This window comes from Gopherus flavomarginatus, chromosome 15 (genome assembly GCF_025201925.1).
Source record: "Gopherus flavomarginatus isolate rGopFla2 chromosome 15, rGopFla2.mat.asm, whole genome shotgun sequence".
In the NCBI taxonomy this organism is placed as follows: Eukaryota; Metazoa; Chordata; order Testudines; family Testudinidae; genus Gopherus; species Gopherus flavomarginatus.
The window spans coordinates 14,828,241-14,846,534 of record NC_066631.1 but is presented as its reverse complement, the minus strand read 5'-3'; the positions used below and the strand labels follow the sequence as shown (position 1 = coordinate 14,846,534).

Here is an 18,294-nt window from a genome sequence, read left to right as displayed (position 1 = left end):
GGCCCCACAGGACTTTCCAGCTGCTGAGCAGAGATGCATGTACCAGTACCAGACAGCACCTCGCTAAGCATCTCAGGTCTGGGGCTGGTCCCTAAACCTTGGTGCAGGAGCTATCCTTGTTCTGCTAGGGTTTAATAGCAACAGGAGGGCCCTGACTCAACCCCCAGGCTTGCACTTAGGAACCCATGTAAGGGTCTGAGAGCTGAAACCATTGCCCTCTGAACAGCAAGGCAGCTTGGGAGGAACATACAGGCCCAGAGCCTGAACCCATCGCCGTTGCAACACCAAGTAACTTCTCGCTGCTCCTTAATGCCCCTGAGCCAGGCCTTTGGCTGTATTAAAACACATTTTGTCTGAATGGGGCTGGCTTACCAAGTGACCCAGATTGCTTTGTATAACTGCCTGTCATTTTTTACCATTCTGGTAACATGTATCATCCACAAACATTATCAGCAGTGATTTTATATTTACTTCCAGGTCACTGATTAAAATGCTGTATGGTGGTGGGCCTAGTACCAATCCCTGAGGAACCCCAATAGAAACACTCCCATTCAATGATGATTCCCTATTGACAACTACGTTTTGAGATCAGTCAGTTAGCCAGGTCTTAATCCATTGAATGAGTGCTTGATTAATAGTGCATAGCAGGCATTTTTAAATCCGAATAGCATGCAGACATCTTACAAAATTGTATATTACATCCCTGCAGTTACCTTTATCACCCACCTTTGTTATCTCATCGGTATATTTTCAATAAAACAATGTGAGCAAAGCCTCCTTACTGGCCAAAACAGTCAAGCTTAGGTGTCAAACAATGGGCTCCTAGCTCCATATTTAGGCACCTCAATGAAAGTGGCTTGATTTTCTGAAGTGCTCACTCTCCAAATCCAACTGAAGCCAAGGAGGGGTGCAAATACTCAATACCTGGGAAATCTGGGCCACTTTATTCAGGGACCTATGGATTTAGGAACCTAGCTTTGAAAGTTTGGGCCAAAGTTGTTCATTCTCATGTGACTTCTGTACTTGAAACGCTGCACCTGTAGTGATTCAGTGTCGATACTTCCTACAGTGATGGGAGAGGTTCTTCTCTGGATATAGGAAATCCACCTCCCCACGAGGCAGTAACTAGCTGGAGGCAGGGCCGGCGCTTCCATTTAGGTGACCTAGGCAGTCGCCTAGGGTGCCAGAATTTGGGGGGGGAGGCATTTTGCTGCCCTCAGTGGCAATTTGGCAGCGGGGGGTCCTTCTGCGCTCTGGATCTTCGGTGGCAATTCTGCAGCAGGTTCTTCACTTGCTCCGGGACCCGCCGCTGAAATGCCCCAAAGACCGGGAGCATGGAAGGACCCCCCTGCCACAGAATTGCCGCCGACCAGGAGTGCGGAAGGACACCAGCCTAGGGTGCCAAAAACCCTGGCACCGCTTCTGGCTGGAGGGAGGTATCAGAGGGGGAGCTGTGTTAGTCTGGATCTGAAAAAGCAGCAAAGAGTCCTGTGACACCTTGTAGACCAGGGATCAGCAACCTTTCAGAAGTGGTGTGCCGAGTCTTCATTTATTCACTCTAATTTAAGGTTTTGCGTGCCGGTCATACATTTTAACGTTTTTAGAAGGTCTCTTTCTCTGAGTCTATAATATATAACTAAGCTATTGTATGTAAAGTAAATAAGGTTTTTTAAAATGTTTAAGAAGCTTCATTTAAAATTTAAATTAAAATGCAGAGCCCCCCCCCCCCCCCCCCCCGGAGCAGTGGCCAGGACGTGAGGAATGTGAGTGCCACTGAAAATCAACTGGGGTGCTGCCTTCAGCACATGTGCCATAAGTTGCCTATTCCTGTTATAGACTAACAGACATATTGGAGCATGAGCTTTCCTGGGTGAATACCCACTTCAGCCCATGTATGATGGAGGGAAGAATTCTTCTGTTTCCAAGTGCTGTCTACACCAGCCACTCAGTGGCCTTAAATGCGTCACTTAGGGCAGTGGATTTTTCACGCCCTCAGCCATGGCACTGGCTTGACCTGTTTTAGTGCAGACCAGGCCTTAGCCACTGAATGGCTTCTTTCCCCCCACCCCTTTTGTTTTTGTTTTTTAATTAATTCCTTTGCTCCCTGGCTCAGAGGCCGTGAGTTAGAGGCGAGCTCCTGCCCCAGCATATCTGTGCAAGCTGGGGGCCGTGCTGGCTTAACGACCCGGGAGCAACCTCCGCCCTGGGTTTGTGGCAGGTGGGGGAGAAAGTAGGTGGAACGGAGAGAAAGTTTTCCCCTGATGCCCGGCCAGGGGGCGTGTGCAGCGCGGGGGCTGGCCCCGGGGGATCGCGTTGCTCCTATAAAGGCCAGTCCATGAGGAGCCGGGCTTGTCACACAGTGGGCCGGGCTGGGCTAGCGGGGCCAGCATGCGGCGGCCGGCGGTGGTCGCCGTTCCCCCGCTGAGAGGCGAGCGGGCCCCGGGGCAGCGCTGAGCGGCCCGCGGGCGGTGGGCATGGGAAGGGCGGGCGCTGGCGCTGGTCCAGGCTGCTGGCTGCTCTGCTGGGGCTGGCTCCTGGCGGCCGGGCACCTGCGGGGGGCAGAAGCGGGCTGCGGCCGGCGGGGGAGCCCCCGCTGCTGCCCCGGGCGCAATAACGCGTGCGCCGACCTCAGCGGGCCCGGGGCCCCCTGCTACTGCGACACTCACTGCGAGAAGACGGGCGACTGCTGCGAGGATTACCCCGGCGTATGCCAGCGAGCGGGTGAGTGCTGGGCTGGGACGGGACCCGGAGTGACTCCGGAGTGACTCCGCCGGAGCCGGGGGGCGAACGGCTCCGCAATGGGGAGCTGCGAGGCTGGTCCCTGGACGGGCAAGTTCGGGTTCAGCCGGGCAGGGCTGGCAGCCCCGTTAGCAGCGCCGCGCTGTGCACATTGCAGAGGGGGGCAAAGGGGGACAGTTTTTCAGTGGGGCTTCCCAGCCCTTTTTTGCCAGCTGTTTCTGCCAGGCTTCTGCTTCCTGTGGCTCCGAGGCTGCTGCCGGCTGAAGTCGGTAGCTCCGCTCCCATTGGAGCCGGTGGCTTTTCCTCTCTTCTTCGTGCCTAGGGCCGTGGGGGAGCCACCGGGCAGCGGCTTGGTGTCTGCGCCCCCCCCAAGGCGAGACCAGCCTGGCAATGTCTCCTGGGCTCTGCTAAGCAGACCCGACGGGGACACTAGCAGGTGTGAACGGGGGGTCCAGCTGTCAGAGTTAGGGCCTGGGCTTGTGCCGCCTAGGTGACAGTCTGTCCCCGGGCGCTGGTGGGAGGTGTGGTGTGGCCCAAGGCAGGAGGTGCGGATAAAGGCCAGGTGAAGAATCTGCCTGTTAGGAAAGGCCAGGGGCGATTGAAAGCTCTGGGGTCTTGCTTCTGTTGGGGTGAGGGTTCGGATGGACACTGGTGGTACACACAGCAGTGCTCCCCCAAGCCCGAGGCTGCATCCAAATGTCTCTGGTCCTGGTTTCATCACAGTGGGGTCACTAGAATGTCCCCTTGCACCAACTGCTCTCTGCCTTGGACTGTGTGGCTTATTTCAGCCTGAGATTTCTTCCAGTGAAGAATCTGGTGCTGGCACCAGCTGAGGACAGGATATTGGATGGGCCCTTGGTTTGATCCAGTACCAGACAGTGTGTTTAAAGCAGAATGAACCTGTTCAGTATCCATTTGAAACTGAAATATTAAAAGAATCCAGTTTTAAAGTGGAAAAAGTGGAAATGCATTTATAGCTTGAATCTTACCCCCTTACTACTCAAAATACACCTTATTCTGCTAATGGTCCTGTTGATTTCAGTTATGCTAGTGGTGCAAGGTACTATTTGTAGCTATGCACCTATATGTAAATTGTTACTATATAGCAGCATGAGTGAAGGAATCAGGATTTTGCCTGTAGTAGTTATACCATGTGTTGCTCTTCTTTTTTGTTTTTGTTTTTTTATTTCATGCATCTCAGCAAGAGTAACCTCCTCTCAGCTAGGTGATGTCTCACTTCCTCTTTGTTTTTCGCTTGAATTTTAATTCTTGTAATCAACAGTTTAAAAAAACTCAGCGAAATTCTCCTAAGGTTCTTTTTGCATGTCCTGCTGGTGTTCAGTGCATTGGGTGCCGTGAATCACACAGGATGTGAATTACAGTAGTTTAGTAACTCTAGCTGTATAAAATGGTCAAAGGGTCTCTGCAATAAAAAGGTATTATTAGCTATTCTCTAGCATAATAAGCTGTTTACAGTCAGTGTGTTGTATCTAACTTCGTATAGTAAATATTAAGCCAAAATATTTGCCATGAAGAATTTATAGTCTGTGAAGTAGACGGGTGCTAATCAAAGTCTTGTACCTTAGTAGCATTAAATTGTGTGGCCTTATGTCACATTAATCATGCTGTTAACTGGGCTTCACGGCAAGCTAGTTCCAGTGACCTCTGGGTCCTAAACTCCGAGGCAGAAGCTATAGATTCGCAATGGTATTTTAATTGCTTTCTCTAAGGCAAAGTTTGCCCCAGTGAAGCTGGGTCAGGTTCAGCGGTGAGCTGAGGTGGGTGGAGGTGAGAGGGGTCATGTGTGCTAGTGCAGTGGTTGTGACCCAGTATTGGGTCATGGATTGGAAGGCACTGGGTCGTGGCGGCTTTGGTCAGCACTGCCGACTGCTCTGTTAAAAGTCCTGTTGGCAATGCTGCCTGGCTAAGACAGGCTAGTCCCTACGTGTTCTGACACTGGGCTGTGCCCTGGAAGCGGCCAGCAGTAGATCCGGCTCCTAGCCTGGGGGGGGGGCACAGGGTCTGTTCACTGCCCCCACCCCGAGCACCAGCTCCACACTCCCATTGGCTGGGAACCGGCTAATGGGAGCTGAGGGGGGGGTGCCTGTGGATGAGAGCGGCACGGAGCTGCTTGCTTGCGCCTCCACTTAGGAGCTGGACCTGCTGCTGGCCGCTTCCAGGGTGCAGAGTGGTCAGCAGTGCCAGGACAGGCAGGAAGCCTGCCTTAGCACCCCTGCTGCACCACTGACTGGGAGCTGCCCAGGGTAACCCTGCACCCCAGCCCTGAGCCCCCCCAAACCTCTCATCCCCAGCCCCACCTCAGAGCCAGCACCTCCAGCCCAGAGCCCTGACCCCCTCTTGCACCCCAACCCCCTGTGCCAGCCCAGAGCTCTCTCCCAAACCCTGAACCCATCATTCCTGGTCCATCCTGCAGACCTCACTCCTGCACTCCAACCCTCTGCCCCAGCCCTGAGCCCCTCCCACACCTCAAACCCCTGATCCCCAGCTCTGCTGGATCACAGGCGTCAGCAGTTTTCTTCTACTGGGTCACCAGGAAAAAAGTTTGAAAACTGCTGTGCTATTGGATCAAATGGAAATGGAAGCCTGTTCTGGGTTCTAATTCTGGCTGTACCTGAGTTTCTCCGCTTAGGGCTTTTTAAAGCACTCTGAGATCTTGCAATGGATGGCGATGGTGTAGGGCAAAGTAATATTACTAAGAAGGAGTCTAGAAACAAACCATCTGGAATACAGGGTAGGAACAAAGTCTGCAGGCCTTATTTTTAGTTGGGTTTCATTGTCTCCACCCTGCAGTGTGGAGAGTAGACAGCATTCAATTACAGCTCAGGAAGGCACTGGGCCAGCCACCTTTGCAATGCCTCCACCAGAGGGCAGGTGCTCAGAACCCCAGCTGCTGTCAGGGAACACCGAACAATGGAATAACCCAGTGTAAAAGATAAGTGCCTTGCCCCATGACAGATGTAGATTCCCATCATCTAACGCAGTGTGTGTATGCCAATAGGCTTCATGCTTGCTCCATTTTCTCCTGTTAAGACCTTCTGCTGCCAGCAGGGTGGCAGTTCTCAATGGGCCACCCATTCCAAAGAACAGAATGGAAGCCCAGGATTGACAAGTTCATGAGATGCACCTGGTATGGTGGGTTTTACTGTGTAGTGCAGGGTGCCCATCCTAGTGAGATCCATGCCCCAGAACAACTCTTCTGTGAGCTGAGGGTGACTCTCTAGCTGGAACTGGATTTGGTGCAATGAAATATATCGGGACTTGGAAACTGCCCTCTATCCCAGCTCACTCTGAGCAGGTCCCACTGTAGCGGGGCGTCTCTCTGTGGCTGGGGCGAGAGGAACTCCTTGGGGGTTCTGGCTGCATTTGATGGCACTGTTCTGTTGGCCTGAGGATGGATGGACCCTGAGCACAGGTGACAATGTTGCACAGTGTCCAGGAGACTTGAGAGGGATTTGGGGCAGGGGGAGAGATTATCTCAGGCCCATTTCCCCAGCTTGAAGGCTGCCAAGATCATGGTTAGAAAGCAGGCACCAGAGCCTTAACCCTAAACCTGTTTGATACGTGCTGGCATAGCTGGAGGTGTGACCTGCTCCCTTTCTCATGTAAGTAGCGCCCTGCTGGTTTGCTCACAGGAGCAAGGGCAGCAGGACCTAGCCCCAGGAAGGTGACAGCCTGGGCGGCTGCTCTGTCCTTGTAGATGTGTTAGAGGAAGAGAGATGCTTTGATTCTTCACTCACACCGGTGCAAACCAGGACTAATTCTCCATCCGAGTCAATGGCCTCACACTGGCGTGAGAGCAGAGTGGAGATCAATGAGACTGTGTGAGGGAAAGAGAATGAATGAACGCGGGTGCGGGAACTTTTTGTGTTCATTGAATTAAGCGCAGTGGGATTCTAAACTGAACTGCAGGGTGAGGCTGTTGTTGAGGGTTTGAAAAGATCTATCTGGGGCCGAAGTTCAAGCTATTTTCTCTTGTCAGAGACTTACCAACAATAGTCTTTCTCTGTGACCTTTTTCAGTGGCTGAACTGGCCAATGGCTTTCTTGGTGGTGTAACCAGAGAGCAGGAGAGACTCTTAGGTTTGGTTTTTTTTTTTGAAGTCCTGGATTGAGCAGAGTATCCTGCACCTGCCAGCAGCTCTTTGGTGATAGGTGCTAACATTCCCGTTATAGCATAGATGCATCTGTGTGTGTAACACGTATGGTGAACATGCATGTGCATTGTGTTGGGATACCTGAATCTGTGTAAAGTATTCGCATGGCCACCACAATCTGCACTTTGTGCTTATCCTCCCCTTGCCCCGGTGAGGTAGGAAGTGCTGTTCTCTCCAGATTACAGAGGCACATAGGGTAAAACTTGCAGAAGTGACTGAGTGACCTAGGAGCCTAAACTAACTTTTGAAAATTGGACTTAGTAATTGAGGTGCTTTTGAAAATGTGACCCCAAGAAAATGTGACCCCAAGAAATGAAGTGACTTGCCCGGGGTCACACTGCAAATCTGTGGTAGAATCCTCCATGTCTCCAGAGTCCATGGCTAGCACCCCAAACCACTGGACCCTCCTGCCTGTCATCCGAATGAAGGAGATGAGACCACATCATCTTGAAAACCCAGCAGTTCTGTAATGCAGCCAGAACCTTCACGCAGCAGTGCCCTGGACTGGTGGGAGACAGCACCACATTGCAGAAGAGTCCCTTGTTTCATTATCCACTCCCACTCTCAAACAGCCCTGTCTGCAGTCCAGCGAATGGGGAAGGGCAATCGGTTCCCATGAGGAGAACGTGTATCACTCCACAGATTCCTGCAATAAGATGAACTGTGCCCTGCCTTCCTGTGTCTGTCCCGTACAGGAATGCAGCTCTGGGTCTGATTTCACACACCTGTGTGTGCACACTGTATGACCGCGTAGCTACAAGTATCAAGGGAACCGTATGCACAGAGTTGCATGTCTTGTGGGCAGCCTAGCTGGGAGAACAGTGGGATTAACGCACGGTGTGTGGTTTAGGGGAAGGAAAGGGAGCTAATGGTGTGCGTTAAAACTGGAATGTCAGCGCAGCCTTCCAGGCTTAACTTGGAATCTGCTGGTTTTCCTTGGTCTGAATGAGACTCTCTTAGAGCCAAATAGCCTCAAATGCACCTTGTGCATTGCTGCCTATTAAAAAAAATCTGGCTCTTGCCTCTTGTTGCCTCAGCATATGTAGAGTTTGTGTCCTAGGGGCTGTGGTGGTGGTGTCTCATGGGGGTAAGGGCTCTGCTGCTATAAGTCATTTGAGGCTTTGCTATGGGTATCTGGGTGATCTGGGCCCTTTGGCGCTCCATTGTGGGCGTCGAGACCTTGCTAGCTGCCAGGTGTCACTCCCGGTGGTGTCTGCTGAAGGGCAGTTGGATGAGGAAGCTGGGGGTGGCTGAGGCACAAGCTTCAGGAGAATCAGTTGGTCTTGACAATTGACTGTTGAAGAGCAGAGTTGCCCAGTGTCTGTGCCAGACTGGGGGAGGGTACACTGCACAGAGAGTGGGTGTGGAGAGTAGGAAAAGCGCCCCCCTCGCCATTTCTGTGGCTGCCTCTGGTCTTCCTGCTTTTGGCCAGAAAACCCATGACTCTGAGAATCTTGATCAGGACAACGAAGTCCTGGAAATCTTACAAGAGAGCCTTTTATCAGGACGCTGTGTTACATTTTCCAGACTACAGAAATTGGGAGAAGCACCAGACTTCCGGGTGTTTATCTGAAGTGAACAAGAACATGGGACTTGCTAGATTGGAGCAGACCAGCGACCCACCCAGCCTGGTATCCGATTGCTGACTGTAGCCAGCACCAACTGCCTCAGAAGAAGGTGCCAGCAGCCCTGCAGAAGGCAGGGATGGGATAACCTTTCAGTGCCATTCACGCATTTTGGTCTTGTCTTTATCTGGTCTAATATGAAGCCAGGCGCTTGGAGGATATTGACCAGCACAAGTTTACTCCAGCCAGCAAGTTGTCTTCATTTGTGAACTGCTGTAGTGTTTTGGGTGCTGTGTCCCAGATTGGCTAACATGCCCAGTGGTAGCCTGTAGCCATGGATAGCACCTGTTACAGGAGGATTGGGTTCCTACTCTGACAGTATACATCCAGAACAGCTCCATCCAGTTCCTTTGGCCTGATCCTCCTTTCTTTGTCCCTCATCTCTTTAGCACTTCCAGACTTCGTTTGAGTAGGACGGTTCCCGCATGAAACCATAACGCGTCTTTGCCAAACCGAGACAGCTGCTTGCTGGGGCCTTTCAGTGCTTGGAATGCTGCTTGTTTGGGCTTTTAAGGAAAGGTCACTCACAATGACGGCAACATGTTGTTGGCACAGGTCTAGAGTCCAGATGTTGAGGGTTTGGCTGTACTCATACGCAGATGTTTGTTTTCATAGGTTTCCCAGAGCCCTGGAGTTTACAGAGAGGACACCACTCCTAATGCAGAGGGGATTCACAATGGATTACATTGACATCCACTAAATTGGGACCTCGTCTTTACCTTTTTGCCTTTGACGTGCTGGACGGGTTCTTGAATCACTTTCTATATGGAGTTGCTAGTGCACAGTTCTGCATTTGCATGTGTAATGACTAGGAGCAATTCTTCCATGCATGGTTTTTATGTTGCTCTTTGGAATATCCCTAAGCCCCTTCGTTTTAATTTAAACTGATTTTTACTGAAAAAATCCTTGGTTTTATAAAAAGTATTACTCTTTTTTTTTTCTGATTTCCGCCTTACTGTTGTATCATTTAAATATAACAAATAACTTTGTTTTTATTAGGAAAATGCAATCCATTGCATGAGGTCCACGTATTATGACAATACATTAGTCTGTCTGTTGATGTAAGGCTATGTATATATCTAGAAGATGCACACAATAAACAAACAGGCACGCAAGCTCCAAAGTGCGGGCACGTCTGAATGTCCTGCTGAATCTCAGTCCCGCCGAGTACACATTTCAAGCTATTAGCAGATAACGGGTTAAAGATCTGACCCACGAAAATGGGAAGAAAACAACAATCTGTCTCAGAATAGGTTTCAGAGCATCAGGAAGTATTCAAAAGGTTTTTAAAAAAACAAACAAGAGGAAAGGATGCAGTTGGGTGTATATGCCGCAAATAGTGTGGCCTAGTTATTAAATGTAAATATTTATAAGCAAATAGTTCTAAATCTAAACAGTTTACCAAATGAAAAGTTTTATCTGGGGATTAGAGATGTATTGTTCTCTTGAACTCAGAGGTGGTGGTGATGTGTTTTGAGTTCTGTTTTAATTCTGCAGCTAACCACATTGAATTCCATTCATCAAAGCATTGCTCTACTGAATACTCTTCCCCCCCCGTCCTTCCATCTGCCAAAATAAACTGGAGCCTGGGGTCTGAGAACTTCCCCCCTCACTGGGTTTGAAGCCAAGGCTGTAGCCCCATAGTGCAAGCCCCATAGTGCAAGCCCAAGTCAGTTGACCGAGGCTCTGAGACAGGCCCCTACAGATCTTTCTTGGTGGTGCAGACCCACTGGCACGCTACTTCATGGTGCACGGATGTCAGGACACTTGCTGCAGTCTCCCTGGCTTAACTGAAGAATGAACTAGGAAGTGGAAAGCTCTAGCATCAATAAATAAGATAACATCCTAAATGACTGCAATGTGAACGTCTCCTACCCCTTCCTTTCTCCCAAGCCCCCTTGCATAGCGAGAGCTGAGCAAGGATTTCTTGCTCTGGAGCAGTGCCTGAAGGCAAGAACAGGTGTCTGCAATGTGCCAGCCGCTGGGAAGGGGGACCCTCATCTCCCCACTGTGGAAATGAGAACAAACACAGGGATGACCTGCTGTGGAGTGAAACTTGTGCTGCAGGTCTGAAGAGCTGCCGCAATTAGAAGTTCTTTCTGTCTGTTCCTCCTTCTGTGACATCACTCGCTCTTGGTGATGCTTCTTCTCTCTCCATGTTTCACAGCTGTATAAAGAGCCTGAGCTCTCTTTGCAGTTGGCTTGGGTGGGACCAAAGATGGTAGAAGGTCTGCTGGAGGCAGGCAGGCCCTGTGGTTGGGGAACATCTAAGGAGCCACCAATTAGATGCTCCAACGTGACAGATTGGCCAGGTGGCTGACAGCCACAGGATGAGGGCTCCAGCCGACTCACATGTTTCATGTTCCAAACAAATTTAAAAAACCCAACCCTGGCCACATCCACGTTGCCGCCTTCTTGGGCCATGAGCATTTGAACCCTAATGTGTCCTTCATGCCATGCTTTGTGGTGGTCAGTCATGCGCTTCCCACGAGGGGACAGCCTGGTGCTGTTCGGTTGGCATGGAAGGCAGCTGATCCAGAGTGAGAGAAATACTGAGAATGTCAGGTCTGGGCACCATGAGAAGGCCCAGGATGTTCCAGAGAGTTCAAAAGGCAAGAATAGGTCCCAAGCCAGAAGCTCCTGGTTGCAATCGCAGGTTTATGCTGAATGGTGTGTGCGCCCAAGGAGGAGAAGCAGCATTCCACTCCCGTGGCCACGTAAGGGGCTGCAGCAGGCAGGTGCTGCAACTTCTCCAGGTGGCTGGGCTGAGAGTTGGAATCTCTGGAGGGTGGAGGTGGATGTGTCCACAGTCAGATGTGGGGCTGCCTGGAGTGACAAAGGCACGGATGATGGTAGGGCCCATAGCTAGAATAAGTCAAGGGCACTTCCACTAGCTGCTCTCCTCTGGGGGTGTGTGTAAGATCTCAAGACTGAGGCTATGGGGAGCAGTGAGGCATAGGCTTGGCACCATATTGAAGTGCTACTCAAGGAAGTTCACCTTTCATACGGTGTGGAATGCCTCTGGGTATCCAGGGAGCCTAGACAGGAGTTCAGAATCATCCCTCACCAATGTGCCTGCTACTTTTGAGTCCCGCTGCTGAAACCTGATGTTCCAGCCTGCCCCACTCAACTGTGGAAATCCTCCTCCCCACAACCTGCCTTCTTTCCCAAGACCCACCCTCCTGACCGCTCCTCCCCTCCCCAGCCCATCCGTGGTCTCTGCAGAGCTGGTGAATGGCATTCGGTGGGATAGCAGCTGGGTTCTCACACACGGTTCCTATGTTGACACAGACGTTATCAAGCATGGAACAGGCAGGCAGTTTGGGCAAACGCTGTCTCTGCCCTTCCCCCAAATGAAGTGAATGTGGGGAACAGTGGGAGAGAAGGAAGAAATGCGCTCGACATGGAGGGGAATTGTTGAGAGGAGTTTGCTACAGTTGCTTCTGATTCCAAATGCATCAAGTTAGGTGCAAACACAGACTGACGTGTCCATTCCTATGCCACCTATATTCTGAGGGGGGTATAGATATTAACAAGGGGGGTAAATATTAGAAAGATGGGGGTGTGATTCTCTCCCTCTGGCCCCCATGAAGCCTACAGGAGCTGTGTGATCCTCAGCCTGCACAGTGTTTTGACCAGTGTGTCCAAGTCTGGGTGAGGGTGGGAGGGATTTGCGTGCTGAGCTCCTGTGAGGGAAACTACATTTGTGGTTCTCTGGATAGAAGTGTCAGGGTGGAGAGGAGACTTTAGTTCGTTCCCCAACTGGAAGTAAAGAGCCGCTGCTGATTTCTTCCCTTATACCCCACAATGAACTTACACTGTCAGCCAAGTCCTTTTCCGTTCCTTGGGCGCACCAGAATGGGAGCAGAGGGAACAGCGGTGAAGCCCAGCTGGTCCTGGTGCTGTGGGTGTTTCTGAGCAAATCTGTGTGATGACGGGTGTGCTGGGTGTGTGGTCTGACCTGGTGTGGGTGATGTTAGCGGGGGCAGGTGTGATGGAATAAATATGGTTGGTGGTGGGGGTCTCACACCTCATTCATGCTTTGCAGTGGTCCCTCTTCTGTCGCAGTCCCTGTGGTCTGCTGAGCAGAGATCAGAACTGTGCCAGGCCTTGGGCAGGGAATATGATCTGCCTGGAGGCTGGACCTGTCAGTCTATGGGATTTAGGGTGACCAGATGTCCCGATTTTATAGGGACAGTCCCGATATTTGGGGGCTTTTTCCTATATAGGCTCCTATTACCCCCCACCCCCCCATTGTCCTGATTTTTCACACTTGCTGTCTGGTCAGCCTAGTGGGATTTAAGCAGAGGCCTGCAGAGGTGAATGGTTAATGCAGCGTTTTGTGGTGATGCACAACTCCCCTCCCCCCACTGCAAAGGGGAACCCCCCCACAATCATGCAAAGCTGTCGGGGGACGGAGCAAGTGCCGATGCCGGGCATGTCAGTCACCGTGCTCATGGGAGACAACAGTGCCAGTAAGCCCTCCTTATTCTCCAGAGAGATTAGCCCAGTCACAACTCAGCTCGATTACAGAGCAATGGCCTCTGCCCAAGAATAAAAGAGTCAGGAAACTGTGAACAATGTAACCGCACCTTGTTGGTTTAGAAACAGATTCGCTGTCAGAAGGTTTGGAGAGTTCAGCTGTGAGCCGCTGAGCTTGGGAAACCCTCCCCTTGGCGGGGAGGGAGAGCTCCTGGAAATGCTCCTGAGGGTAAGGGGCTCCTGTCTCGGGAGAGACCTCTCTGCTTGCATGGACCCCCAGTGAAGTCATTGGGGCACTGTACAGGCTTAAGATGCTAGAGAATCCCATTGCAAGACTGGGGTCTAAGTCCACACCACCCTCTTGAAAGGAAGTTTGTGGTGGGCCCCTCCTTTGGAGGAGGAGCTGGAAAGTCTCTGATCAATGTGCTTGGAGAAGTATCGAGTTGTCTGCTCACCATGACACCAGCCCTGCTCGATGCAAGTCAACAATGAGCTCCTAGGGTGTTGGACTCTCTCTGACTCTGCAACTCTTCCTCTACAACTCAGCGTTTGAGAAGAATGGGGAATGGGTTCTGTTGCTGGGTGGGCGGGTAGGATTGTCTGGCCCAACAGGGTCCGGGGGGTGTGGATGCGGCTGGAACACAATACAGTAATTCCATTGCAGGCCCCAGAGTGAGTGCATCGCCTTCCCTTTTGGAAGGGAAAGGCTCCCAAAGAGATCCGGGTGGAAATGAAGCCAGGAGAGGTGGTTTTTCAGCAATCGCAACAGCCAAGCACTATCAGGGCCTGGCTCCCTGCTCTGGGCATTGTGATGTGACATGCAGGGTCAGGTGGTGTGGCCGTGTTGTAATGCCACTCACTCAGGTTTGGCTCAGCCACCCCTTCATCCTGATGGAGGGATGGCCTGGCCAAGCCTGAATGGTACTGCGACCCCATGCACCAGCTTGCAACACCAGAGCGGGAAGCCAGACTCAGCCCTGCAGGACAGGAGCTGCTGCTTCCAGGTGTGGGGCAAACTCATTCTCCAGCCTTCTCTCTTCTCCACCCTTCCCCTCCCTCCGAGGGCCTCCGCTCTGCGCCAGGCCAGGATTAGAGTTGTGGTGCCAGGGCAGGTGGTTGATGCCATCTGGGGGGGGGGGCGGAGGAGGAGGGCACTCATTGAATAGTTGCTGCACTACTGTGTTAATTTGGTGATGATACACAGGTATGGTAACATGTAAAATTAGCAGGCCAGTGGGTATAATTGAAGGTGGCACCATTGTGTCCCCCACCCCTCTGGCTGGCTCCACCACTGCTTCCCCATAGGACCCTGTGCTCTGTCTAAGTAAGCAGTCATGGCAGCATAGGCCGTTCACCACAAGTCAATTCCTAAGAGCCCTCCCTTGATACTGGTAGAGACCGTATGTTAAATTGTTTTCCTCAGATTTCTGTCCAGCTGTAAAGATTGTTAGGAACCCCTTTAACCTGCAGATAAGTCAGGTATCTAAGCACCTGGGCTTTTATTTGCCATTGGGGGCCACCTCTTTTGATAAGTAAAATGATACCAAATCACGGTGGCCGGGGGGAGGGGGGTTTGCTACGCCCATTGCACAGTTCACCTAATGGGTGTTTTTGCTCCTGTCCATCTCAAGGCTCCAGAGGAACCAGAATAACATCCGCATTTGCTCAGGACCGTCATTTTATACTTTGTACAGCACCTAGTAGGATGCGACTCTGACCGCTTTGGCCTCTAGACACTCCCATGGTATAAATATTTGATAATAATCATTTAATGAAGTTGCATTGGTAGGGCCTGACTTGGACAAATGCTTGCATACAACTGCATGTGTGAAAATGTATGTGAAATTGGATGCCGAATTAGAGTGCACAGTTCTCGTGGAAAGTGGGTGCAAGTTGAGTGTTTATAATTGCAAAGGGACATTTATGTATCTAGCCATTCTCTTGCAGATGCAGGTGCCTAATATGTGCGTGTATGTTAGAAATATACCCTTGCTAACATGATATCACCAGCCTTGATACTCGTGATAACCTGATATACAATCAGATGGTCTTAGAAAGCCATTTCTTTAATTGTTAACTTACCTTTTTGATTGGCAAAGTTCAAAGGTCAAACAATGGCTCTTTCATCTTAAAGGGCTTTTAAAGGTTTAAACTCACTCGTGTGTGATTTTTAAAAATGGGCAGTTAATTGCCGGTTAGTTGGAATTGAGATTCAAGACTTTGTGAGTAGGCACAAGTAATTCCCATGTCCAAGCGAGCAGAATAAAGACCAAGTCTCAGACTGTGGAAGTGTTTTACAAGTGAGATGGCTAGTTGCTATTAATGGCTTAAAATGAGCATCAGCAAGTGTTAAACAGAGAGCTGACTCCAAAGCGAGAGCATGTTTCAAAATTACTGTTCCAGGCTTTGGCAAACAGGCCAAAAATGTCAGAGAAAGGACAGGGAACACGGGAGAGAGGGTGGATTCTTGCTCTGTAATACAGATATTTTCCTAACGTCTGATAATGGGCTTTATGCACCTGCCTTTATCTTGGTTTGGCACGAATGGATGAATCTCTAGGATTAGAGTTAATATGAACTAGTACTTCTGGATTGGGGATATGTTCTGGTCTCCTTGCATCTTGTTACAATCCGAGGGAATTTGAGTGACTTGAGTTACCTGTTTGTTGTCACATCTGTACATCCATCCACATTACTTTTTGCAACATTCTGTGCGCCTGCCTGTTTTCTAACGAGATTGACTGAGGGTACGTCTACACTACGGGATTATTCCGATTTTACATAAACCGGTTTTATAAAACAGATTGTATAAAGTCGAGTGCACGCGGCCACACTAAGCACATTAATTCGGTGGTGTGCGTCCATGGTCCGAGGCTAGCGTCGATTTCCGGAGCGTTGCACTGTGGGTAGCTATTCCATAGCTATCCCATAGTTCCCGCAGTCTCCCCCACCCCTTAGAATTCTGGGTTGAGAGCCCAGTGGCTGATGGGGCAAAAATAATTGTCGTGGGTGGTTCTGGGTAAATGTCGTCAGTCATTCCTTCCTCCGGGAAAGCAACGGCAGACAATCATTTCGCGCCCTTTTCCCCTGGATTGCCCTGGTGGATGCCATAGCACGGCAACAATGGAGCCCGTTCAGCTTTCTTTTTTTTTTTTTTACAGTCACCGTATGTGTATTGGATGCTGCGGACATAGGCGATACTCCAGCGTTACACAGCAGCATTCATTTGCTTTTGCATGATAGCAGAGATGGTTATCAGTTGTTCTGTACCATCTGCTGCCGGTGTAAATTGGCAATGAAATGACGGTTATCTGCCCTTCTGTGCTGTCTGCTGCTATCATGGGTGCCCCTGGCTGAGATCAGCCGGGGGCGCAAAAGCAAAACTGGGAATGACTCCCCGAGTCAATCCCTCCTTTATGGTTTCTAAAAATAGAGTCAGTCCCGCCTAGAATATGGGGTAAGTGTACTAGAGAACCAGTGTATCAGAGAGCACAGCTGCTCCGTGTCAGATCCCGCAGAAATGTTGAGCTACATGCCATTCACGGGGGCGGGGGGTGCCCCTGCAACAACCCCACCCGTTGCTTCCCTTCTCCTCCAACCTTCCTGGGCTACCGTGGCAGTGTCCCCCCCATTTGTGTCATGAAGTTATAAAGAATGCAGGAATAAGAAACAGTGACTTGTTAGTGAGATAAAATGGGGAGGAGGCAGCCTCCAGGTGCTATGACAGTCCAGGCAGGACATTAAACGGTGCGGAGGAGAGGAGCCCAGCATCCCGCTGCTATGATAGTCCAGGCAGCACAGAATCTCTGTGCTCAGCCCCCAGTTGCTATGATGAGGACGGTTACCAGCCGTTCTGTCCCATCTACTGGGAATGACCAGGAATCATTCCTATTTTTACCCAGGTGCCCCCGGCCGACCTCACCTGAGGCCAGCCAGGAGCACTCACGGGCTGATGGTGACGACGGATATCAGTCATATTGTACCGTCTGCCACCAGGGAGGAGAGAGGAGCGGATACTGCTCTTCACTGCTGCAGCATCGCATCTACCAGCAGCATTCAGTAGACATACGGTGACATTGAAAGAAGTCAAGAAACGATTTCTTTCCCTTTTCTTTCACGTGGCGGGGGGGGGGGGGAGTAAATTGATGAGCTATTCCCTGAACCACGCTGGACAATGTGTTTGAACCTACAGGCATTGGGAGCTCAGCCAAGAATGCAAATACTTTTCGGAGACTGCTGGGGACTGTGGGATAGCTGGAGTCCTCAGTACCCCCTCCCTCCCTCCATGAGCATCCATTTGAGTCTCTGGCTTCCCGTTACGCTTGTCATGCAGCACTGTGTAGCCTGTAGATTTTTTTTTCAAACGCTTTGGCATTTCGTCTTCTGTAACGGAGCTTTGATAGAACAGATTTGTCTCCCCATACAGTGGTCAGATCCAATATCTCCCGTACGGTCCACGCTGGAGCTCTTTTTGGATTTGGGACTGCATCGCCACCCATGCTGATCAGAGCTCCACACTGGGCAAACAGGAAATGAAAATCAAAATTTCGTGGGGCTTTTCTTGTTTACCTGGCCACTGCATCCGAGCTGAGATTACTGTCCAGAGCGGTCACAGTGGTGCACTGTGGGATACCGCCCGGAGGCCAATACTGTCGATTTGCGGCCACACTAACTCTAGTCCGATATAGTAATACTGATTTTAGCGCTACTTCTCTCGTCAGGGAGGAGTGCAGAAACTGATTTAAAGAGCCCTTTATATCGATATAAAGGGCCTCGTCGTGTGGACGGGTACAGCGTTAAATTGGTTTAACGCTGCTAAAATCGGTTTAAACACGTAGTGTAGACCAGGCCTGACTGAACCACAGAACTCTTGGAAGCCTACCCTGGGCTGCCCAGAGGATTCAGGGGGCCCTGGGGCAAAGCAATTTCAGAGGCTCCTTCCATTTAAAAAAAAAAGTTGCAATGCTATAGAATACTATATTCTCATGGGGGTCCCTGCGCAGCCTGGGGAAAATTGCCCCACTTGCTCACCCACCCCCACCTCGGGTGGCCTATCCATAACCATTCCATTGTTTCTTCAATGTTTAATGTTGTAACTAGCATTTCATTCAGCTATCATTTGATACATTATCCTCATTAACATTTGTGATGATACAGTTGTCATTGAATGTCTGCTTCAGCACTATCATGAGTGTTTGACAGTTAGCAGGAGATAGGTTTAATAATATGAACCCTAGTTTGTCTATTGTTCATCTGCTGCATACCAGTTTCATG

The 18,294-nt window shown here is 50.6% G+C and overlaps 1 protein-coding gene across 2 annotated transcripts in view; it reads left to right on the top strand.

Annotated features, from left to right (window-relative positions):
• The first annotated feature begins 2,459 nt into the window (after positions 1 to 2,459).
• Positions 2,460 to 18,294, top strand: part of LOC127034784 (somatomedin-B and thrombospondin type-1 domain-containing protein-like) — a 34,721-nt gene continuing 18,886 nt past the window's right edge. For both annotated transcript variants that reach the window (XM_050924014.1, XM_050924013.1), the window contains exon 1: positions 2,460 to 2,721. In XM_050924014.1, the coding sequence (XP_050779971.1) occupies positions 2,475 to 2,721 (247 nt within the window). In that variant the 5' untranslated portion in view covers positions 2,460 to 2,474. The remainder of the gene's footprint in view (positions 2,722 to 18,294) is intronic.